Source organism: Musca vetustissima, unplaced genomic scaffold, assembly GCF_032173495.1.
Source record: "Musca vetustissima isolate MV318-11 ecotype Yass unplaced genomic scaffold, APGP_CSIRO_Mvet_v1 utg26657, whole genome shotgun sequence".
NCBI lineage: Eukaryota > Metazoa > Arthropoda > Insecta > Diptera > Muscidae > Musca > Musca vetustissima.
The window spans coordinates 78,252-88,336 of record NW_026882043.1 but is presented as its reverse complement, the minus strand read 5'-3'; the positions used below and the strand labels follow the sequence as shown (position 1 = coordinate 88,336).

The 10,085-nt window shown below is 32.8% G+C and overlaps 1 protein-coding gene across 1 annotated transcript; it reads left to right on the top strand.

Moving 5' to 3' along the window:
- Positions 1-1,581: 1,581 nt before the first annotated feature.
- LOC133328170 (plectin-like) lies at positions 1,582-8,416 on the top strand. Its single transcript, XM_061536726.1, has 8 exons — positions 1,582-2,784; positions 3,039-3,143; positions 3,193-3,289; positions 3,349-3,652; positions 6,142-6,608; positions 6,774-7,690; positions 7,855-7,951; positions 8,067-8,416. Exons 1-8 carry the CDS (start codon positions 1,582-1,584, stop codon positions 8,414-8,416), a joined length of 3,540 nt encoding a protein of 1,179 aa, XP_061392710.1.
- The last annotated feature ends 1,669 nt before the right edge of the window (positions 8,417-10,085 follow it).

Below are 10,085 nucleotides of genomic sequence, written 5' to 3'. Positions count from 1 at the left end.
AAAATATTTTAAAAAATCCACGCCTAAGGATAGACCCTGAAAAAATATTTTAAAAAATCCACGCCTAAGGATAGACCCTGAAAAAATATTTTAAAAAATCCACGCCTAAGGATAGACCCTGAAAAAATATTTTAAAAAATCCACGCCTAAGGATAGACCCTGAAAAAATATTTTAAAAAATCCACGCCTAAGGATAGACCCTGAAAAAATATTTTTAAAAAATCCACGCCTAAGGATAGACCCTGAAAAGATATTTAAAAAATCCACGCCTAAGGATAGACCCTGAAAAGATATTTTTAAAAAATCCACTCCTATATATAGCCCTTAGAAAAAATATTTTAAAAAATCCACGCCTAAGGATAGACCCTGAAAAAATATTTTAAAAAATCCACGCCTAAGGATAGACCCTGAAAAAATATTTTAAAAAATCCACGCCTAAGGATAGACCCTGAAAAAATATTTTAAAAAATCCACGCCTAAGGATAGACCCTGAAAAAATATTTTAAAAAATCCACGCCTAAGGATAGACCCTGAAAAAATATTTTAAAAAATCCACGCCTAAGGATAGACCCTGAAAAAATATTTTAAAAAATCCACGCCTAAGGATAGACCCTGAAAAAATATTTTAAAAAATCCACGCCTAAGGATAGACCCTGAAAAAATATTTTAAAAAATCCACGCCTAAGGATAGACCCTGAAAAAATATTTTAAAAAATCCACGCCTAAGGATAGACCCTGAAAAAATATTTTAAAAAATCCACGCCTAAGGATAGACCCTGAAAAAATATTTTAAAAAATCCACGCCTAAGGATAGACCCTGAAAAAATATTTTAAAAAATCCACGCCTAAGGATAGACCCTGAAAAAATATTTTAAAAAATCCACGCCTAAGGATAGACCCTGAAAAAATATTTTAAAAAATCCACGCCTAAGGATAGACCCTGAAAAAATATTTTAAAAAATCCACGCCTAAGGATAGACCCTGAAAAAATATTTTAAAAAATCCACGCCTAAGGATAGACCCTGAAAAAATATTTTAAAAAATCCACGCCTAAGGATAGACCCTGAAAAAATATTTTAAAAAATCCACGCCTAAGGATAGACCCTGAAAAAATATTTTAAAAAATCCACGCCTAAGGATAGACCCTGAAAAAATATTTTAAAAAATCCACGCCTAAGGATAGACCCTGAAAAAATATTTTAAAAAATCCACGCCTAAGGATAGACCCTGAAAAAATATTTTAAAAAATCCACGCCTAAGGATAGACCCTGAAAAAATATTTTAAAAAATCCACGCCTAAGGATAGACCCTGAAAAAATATTTTAAAAAATCCACGCCTAAGGATAGACCCTGAAAAAATATTTTAAAAAATCCACGCCTAAGGATAGACCCTGAAAAAATATTTTAAAAAGTCCACGCTGCATTTTGACCCAGATTTTTTTTTAAATTCATAAAAAATATTGTCAACTTTTTGACATCAAACTTTTTGAAAATAATATTTTTTCAATATATTTTTTATCGGACGAAAGTCTCAACACCCTTAGCAAAGAAAAAAAATCCACCACTTAACCCACCAACAATATGCCATCAGCGAAACAAAAAACCTCTGTCTTCGCAAAAGATTCAACTGGGACCGGATTATTTCAAGCAGCCCCACCAAACTCCAAATTACCTTCCAGCCCATCCTCTTCAGAAGCCAACTCGACATTGTCCTCCCAACTATCTCTCCCCAGCCAGGATGAATCGGAAGAAAAACACAAACATTTTTTGGAATATTTTTTTGATAGTGATAGTGAATCCTTGGAGGAGGAAGAAGAAGAGGAGGAGGAACCAGATTATCTTAAACGTTCAACATTGGAGGAAAAAGTTGAATTTTTGCAGGATTTTGGTTCGATTCCAGAATTGGAAAACATATCCGAGGATGTTAGCATTTCGGAGATAAATAAAGAAATTATGAAACCCGAGATATCCTCTGAGGAACATAGTGATATTGGTTACTTTGTGGATCCAATAACTGGACAGAGATTGGTCTCTACACCTACTGTGCAGGTGGTAAAAAAAGACCTCCCCCAATTTGAAGAGAAGAGGCACGAAAGTGTGGTTTCCCTTTTGGAATTTGAAGAAGTGATGGAGGAAGAGGACTTAGATAAGATGGACATATTTAATTTGGACTATAACCAGGAGGATGATAAGGATCTAAACGTACTAATCGATGAGGAGAGGGCCTTGGAGAAATTCCTTCAAGTAGAAATTCGTGAAGTAGCCAAAGAAAGTGATCTCAATTGGGAGGAAATTTTCCAGCAAGAGGCTCATCGCCACCTTTGTGAAAATGTCGAAAGATTACTGAATGATCTCATTGATCAAGCTGTGGAAGTTGCCGAACACATATCTCCCGAAGCTATGCTACGTAAACATTTAGACAAACATAAGCTAGTGATGGAAATCCGCAATAAAGTTCATGAACGAGTCGTGGAACGTCGAGTTTGTGAATTTTTTAATCGTAAAGCTGTTGAATATTTTAAACGTAAGAAAATATTACGTTCCATTATGCCGGATAGTAAGCGGTATGTGGAGCTGGAAATGCGAAAATATCTTCATGCTATTTCACGTTTGGATGAGTTGCTGGCTAAGGAAGAGAATGCAAAACTGATGGCATCGAAAACACAAATGGAATTGGAAAATGAATTACAGATGCAAAGGGAGAAAAGTGAAAAGGCCATAGCGGATTTTGAAGAAGTGGTCAGAAGGAATTTGATACGTGAAGCACGACCGAAGTGTAACATGGTAAGAAATATAATATTGTGAAGTTGAAAAAAAAATTAAAAATCCTCAACTGCTGAGGAACCTTGAGCAAAAAATTCATGGCCTTTGGTTTACTCTGGAAAAATACTTTTAAAAATCCACTCCATTGAGAGACCATCGATGGACCCTTAAAAATATTAAAAAAATCCACACCTTATAGGAGCCTTGAAAAAAATTCTCGACTTTGAGAGAGCCATGTAATATATATTTTAAAAATTTACACTTGCCTCCTTCAGCTTATAGAAAAACTCCTATTAGAAATGTCCAAATGTCGCCAGGAGGTAAATGAAGTACGTTTTGAAATGATCCTGAAGCTGCATACTGAAGCTAGTTTAAGAAAGGTGAGAATTGAAATTTCCCTGGAATGTATTCAAGAATTTATTTCCCTAGAAATTATCGAATATCGAAGACCTTGGCAATGGCTTGACAATGAAAAGTTTTGAGGGTATACACAATGAAACCCAAATCTTAGATCGGAAAATTGAAGGTGAGATCGATAAATTATTTTTTTTTTATTATTTATGTCCTTAATTCGTATATTTACAGAACGCAATGCCGAATTACGAAAACTCTATGAACGTGTTCAACGGGATATTCATGCCATGGCCCATTATAAGGAGCAGCAGAAAATGTTACAAAATTCCATAATTGCTCAACGTTTGGCCCTTGAAGAGCTAATGGAAGAAAAACGCCAATTACGTCAACAGATTTATGAATTACGTATGAATCGTAATTCAATAAGGAAACAACACAAAGAGTTAAGTTTTGAAAGTGGCCTCCTGGATAAGCCGGCATTAATGTTGGATTATGATAAAACAAATGAGATGATTGCAGGACATCGTGGTACTGTGTCGAGACTTAAAAAGGATATTACGGAATTGGAAGATAAAATCAAAAGAATTGAAAATAAATGCCGACAAAGCAAGAACTTTTGAGAGGGACATAGCTTTTATTTTGAAATAATTTTTATTATATTTTTAAAAGTTTTTTTTTAACATTATATAAATAAAGCCACAGTGTGGCATTGATGAATATAAAAAGTATTCTTTAAAAAAATCCACGCCTTATAAGAGCTTTGAAAAATTATTCTTTAAAAAAATCCACGCCTTATAAGAGCTTTGAAAAATTATTCTTTAAAAAAATCCACGCCTTATAAGAGCTTTGAAAAATTATTCTTTAAAAAAATCCACGCCTTATAATAGCTTTGAAAAAGTATTCTTTAAGAAAAATCCACGCCTTATAAGAGCTTTGAAAAAGTATTCTTTAAAAAAAATCCACGCCTTATAAGAGCTTTGAAAAAGTATTCTTTAAAAAAAATTCCACGCCTTATAAGAGCTTTGAAAAAGTATCCTTTAAAAAAAATCCACGCCTTATACGAGCTTTGAAAAAGTATTCTTTAAAAAAAATTCCACGCTTTATAAGAGCTTTGAAAAAGTATTCTTTAAAAAAAATCCACGTCTTATAAGAGCTTTGAAAAAGTATTCTTTAAAAAAATCCACGCCTTATGAGAGCTTTAAAAAAGTATTCTTTAAAAAATCCACGCCTTATAAGAGCTTTGAAAAAGTATTCTTTAAAAAAATCCACGCCTTATAAGAGCTTTGAAAAAGTATTCTTTAAAAAATCCACGCCTTATAAGAGCTTTGAAAAAGTATTCTTTAGAACAATCCACGCCTTATAAGAGCTTCGAAGAAGTATTCTTTAAGAGCTTTGAAAAAGTATTCTTTAAAAAAAATCCACGACTTTTAAGAGCTTTGAAAAAGTATTCCTTAAAAAAATCTACGACTTATAACAGCTTTGAAAAAGTATTCTTTAAAAAAATCCACGCCTTATAAGAGCTTTGAAAAAGTATTCTTTAAAAAATCCACGCCTTATAAGAGCTTTGAAAAAGTATTCTTTAGAAAATCCACGCCTTATAAGAGCTTCGAAGAAGTATTCTTTAAGAGCTTTGAAAAAGTATTCTTTAAAAAAAATCCACGACTTTTAAGAGCTTTGAAAAAGTATTCCTTAAAAAAATCTACGACTTATAACAGCTTTGAAAAAGTATTCTTTAAAAAAATCCACGCCTTATAAGATCTTTGAAAAAATTTTCTTTAACAAAATCCACGCCTTATAAGAGCTTTGAAAAAAAATTCTTTAAAAAAATCCACGCCTTATAAAGGTTTGAAAATTTTTTCTTAACAAAAATCCACGCCTTATAAGAGCTTTGAAAAGGTATTCTTTAAAAAAATTTAAAAAGTATTCTTTAAAAAATAAGAGCTTTGAAAAAGTATTCTTTAAAAAATCCACGTCTTATAAGAGCATTGAAAAAGTATTCTTTAAAAAATCCACGCCTTATAAGAGCTTTGAAAAAGTATTCTTTAGAACAATCCACGCCTTATAAGAGCTTCGAAGAAGTATTCTTTAAGAGCTTTGAAAAAGTATTCTTTAAAAAAAATCCACGACTTTTAAGAGCTTTGAAAAAGTATTCCTTAAAAAAATGTACGACTTATAACAGCTTTGAAAAAGTATTCTTTAAAAAAATCCACGCCTTATAAGAGCTTTGAAAAAGTATTCTTTAAAAAATCCACGCCTTATAAGAGCTTTGAAAAAGTATTCTTTAGAACAATCCACGCCTTATAAGAGCTTCGAAGAAGTATTCTTTAAGAGCTTTGAAAAAGTATTCTTTAAAAAAAATCCACGACTTTTAAGAGCTTTGAAAAAGTATTCCTTAAAAAAATCTACGACTTATAACAGCTTTGAAAAAGTATTCTTTAAAAAAATCCACGCCTTATAAGAGCTTTGAAAAAGTATTCTTTAAAAAATCCACGCCTTATAAGAGCTTTGAAAAAGTATTCTTTAAAAAATCCACGCCTTATAAGAGCTTTGAAAAAGTACTGTTTAAAAAATCCACGCCTTATAAGAGCTTTGAAAAGGTATTCTTTAAAAAAATTTAAAAAGTATTCTTTAAAAAATAAGAGCTTTGAAAAAGTATTCTTTAAAAAATCCACGTCTTATAAGAGCATTGAAAAAGTATTCTTTAAAAAATAAGAGCTTTGAAAAAGTATTCTTTAAAAAATCCACGCCTTATAAGAGCATTGAAAAAGTATTCTTTAAAAAATCCACGCCTTACACAAGCTTTGGAAAAGTATCCTTTAAAAAATCCTCGCCCTATAAAAGTTTTGCAAAAGTATTCTTTAAAAAATCCAAAAATCCTGAGTATTTGAAATAAGTTCACATCGTTTTTCAAATCAGAAATATCCAGAAATTATTTTCCAATTGACGTCAGTTGGGTTGCAGGCCTCAATAAATATTTTTTAGGTTTTTCACCTCTATCCGGAATCCTACCATGCCTCCAAAAAGAAAAGCGAAGACCGGCAATGAAACACCAAAGAAAATTGAAAAGAAATCTCCGACCAAAGAAAAGGGCAAGGAGAAAGGAAATAAAGCAAAAACTACGACGGAAAAGGTCAAAATAGAAACCTCTATTCCAACAGCCCCTATTAAACCGTTACCAACTACCAATGTACCACTTAAAGAAATACCCATGGATCACGAAAACAGAAAAAGATCCAGTGAAGAGTCCATATCCTCTCTTAAAGAAGAATTACCCACTAAACAACCCCCTCCTCCTCCTCCGAAAAAGTTACGTCTAACCGAAATCAATCCCTTAGAAAAAGCCATTGCCGAGGTAGTTATGGAAGGTGAAGGTAGCTCTGAGTCCCATGAATCTGAATACAATGGACCAAGCTCAGAAAGCTCCATTGAATCCTTTATTACACAAGCTGAAAAGTTTTTAGAACTACCCGGCATATCCGATGAGGAGGATAGTCAATCGTCCAAAGATGAGGAGCTCGAATATTTAAAACAACAAGAATTGGAAATTTCACCCGATTTTTTTGAAAATTTTCAAAATATACCCGATGTGGAAAATGTATCATTAGATTCAGTGGTGGATGTGGCGAAAGAGAAAAAATTAACCCAACCTCATTCAGGACGTATGGATATGGGAGCATTTGTTAATCCTTTGACGGGTGAAATTAGTTCCTCTTCTAAAGAATCGCTAAAAGAGAAAATTGAAGAACCCAAAGAAGTGGTAAAGCAAAAACCCGAAATTCCTGGTGAGGAACAAAAAAGTGAGAAGGACGTAGAAGAATCCATAGATCTGCAATCCGTTGATATACCCATCTTATCCGATGAGGAGGCAGAGGATGAAGGCAAAAAGTTGGCAGATGAAGAGGATACCTTTAATCAATTTTTGGAACTTGAGGCCCAAGCCCCTGTTGTGACCACTGAAGAAATCGATATGGAAGCCTTGGCCCGGGCTGAAGCTGAACGTCTTCTAAACGAACAAACCTATGAATTTGTCTGCGATTTAATATCACGTGCTGTTGACAAAGCCGAATATGTTGATCCGCGAATAATATTACGACAAAATCTCGATAAGCGGAAACTAATGAAGGAGTTGCAAGAGAAAATAGCTCTTTTGGAAATTGAGAAGCGGGGAAAGCAATTCCTAAATCGCAAATGTGTTGAATATTTTCGTCGTAAACGTTCTATGCGACCCATCTTGGAAGATAATCTAAAAATGTTACCACAAGAAATACGAAAATATCAGGCGGCGGTAAATAATTTGGATAAGTGGCTGATAAGGGAACAAGAAGCGAAAGCATTAACGGAAACTAATTTGGCAGTACTTAATGAGGAATTGACAATTACACGAAAGCGTTCCGGAGATGAAATTAGCAATTTGGAGGATATTGTTCGCAAGGCATTGCGGAGGGAGGGTTTTGATAAACTCCATGGTGTTGTGGAGAATTTATTGGGTAAAATGCAATCGGTTAGAAAAGAGATTTCCAAAGTTCGATTTCAATTGATACAAAAACAGCATGATATGGCAACACTGGTGGAGGTAAATATGGGGAAAATTAAAATAAAAATATTTTTCAAAGAACAATAAACCACGCTTTGGTTAGGTGCTTGAAAAAATATTTTTAAAAATCCCCGCCTTTGATAGACTCTGGGAGAAATATTCATTAAAAGTCCACACTTATTTTTCTGTGTTTTCCTTTCCAGCAATTACGCGATCTAGAAGACTTAGGTAATGGCCTAACAATGCGCAACTTTGAGACCATTCAAACCGAAACACAAGCTTTGGGAAAGAAAATAGAAGGTAAACAATTTTACGGCTGATTTTGACAGCAAAATAATTTTGGTAGAGTACCAGAAATCAGCTCCCTTTATATCTTAATTATTTATCCATCTTCACATTATCTCCTTTTCCCTAGAACGCAACACCGAACTGAATAAATTGCGATATCGTTGTCACGGTGACATTCACCGTCAAGCTCACCTAAAAGAGAAACAAAAAATGCTTCACGAAACCATACATTTTCAGCGGCAATATCTTGAAGAATTACAAAACGAAAAGCAACGATTGCGTGAAGTGGTATTTCAAATGAAAATCGAACGTTCGAAATTAAGAAAGGAGTCTCGCGATATTAGTTTTCAATCGGGTCTTTTAGATAAACCAATATTAATGAAAGATTTCGATACTACTGTGGAATATTTGGAAGAGTTGCGAGAACGTGTCAAGCAATCAAAGATTACAATCTGTGAAATAAATGAGAAAAATTGAGAGGTTAGAAAAGATCGACACCTAAGATAAAATAGTTTTTTTTTATAATCAAAATCTTCGTAATATTTTATGGCATAAATTAGGATATATTAAAAATAAATTGTAAGTAAATAATTAAATTAGTGTGCGTTTTTTATAAAATCGTATAGTTATTTTATCAAAATTATAGGGAAACGAAACCATGATCAAATCATACAGTTTGGGATTGTAGATTTTGTTTTGCAGTGACCTGTGTTGAATCTCAAATTTACAATCCTCAAAATATTTGATTTCTCATCAGCTTTACATTAAGTTTATAGACTAGTATAATATATAGTTTCCTATTTTATTTTTGGCATAACTTCATACTTCCGGCAGTATGGGAAATAAAACCCATTTGGTTTTTACTGTTTAAAATATGAAATTAAAAGAAAATTCTGTTCACGTAGCTTAATTTTCAATCTGACCAAAGGAGAAAGTCTTAAAGTCCCGGCTAAAGACCGACTAGTTTGAAGACAAATGTAAATTAAAAAAAAATATTCTGCTAAGGTTACAAAAATTATGTTTTTTCGAAATTCTGGTACCCCATACCTCCGGAAGTATGAAGTCCTTTTAAAAAAAATAATGTTATTGTAATGAGTATCAGAAATATTATCTTCGAAGTTGTATTCTTAAAAATATTTAATAAAAATGGGAGAACTCCAAAACCCCTTATTACGGGCTGTGCTTATTTCCTAAATTTTGTACTTACTTTCCATATTTGTTCCCATTTGGTAGATATTTCTGAGTAGTAGTATCCTTAAATGAAAAGATAGAGAAACCATAGATTGTAGTTCTTTCATTTCATTACAGGTTACTTACCTTTTTTATTACACAAATTACATATTGAGAATAATATAAATTTACCAATTTATACCATGAAAAATGTATTCTCTTCATTGGTTTCAAATAAATTCATATAAGCCAATTCCACCAAACTCTGCGCTGCCGTTACTTTCAAACTGCATTTTGTACATGTTGCCTCATGGTATAATAATAAAAGGTAACAGCAAGTATTGTTGTACAAAAAACGATACAACAACCAATGAAAATCTATAAAATCTATCAAATTTATATTTCTATCGCTTCCACATCTTTCCTTTAATTGAGCCATTGCCATATATATGTGTAACACATATGACATATGACAATGCTGGGAATAGCGAGTAATTCCTTCAAGAAAGATTTGGTTCCTCAAACTTTCCCAGCAGGCAGATTGATTAAATTGAATACGGGAGCACATTAATAAAGAACAATTTCAAATTGTATGCGTTCCCAATTTTCCTGTTGGGTGATTTTTAAAAACATAATTTTTCAAATTCATATTGACACTAGTATTACGTTGGAATCAAATCAGCTGGGATTTGCTGTTACCTTTATTGTACCATGATGTTGCCTTTTCCCATTTTAGCCTAATTTGTTTACGAAACCGCAACATGAAAAATATCCCTTTTGATTCCCGAATCTATTCCTAATTCGCCTAATTCGCTGATTAGCCAGCCAAACATAACAAACATAAAACTACAATATTCTCTAAACTAGTTCCTTAATGTAGTTCCTTAGAACAACGCTTTTCAATACAAAAAGTCGATTAATCGAAAGTCGATTTACTTATCCCTAATCATAGTTTGCCTAAACCTCATTCGTAAAC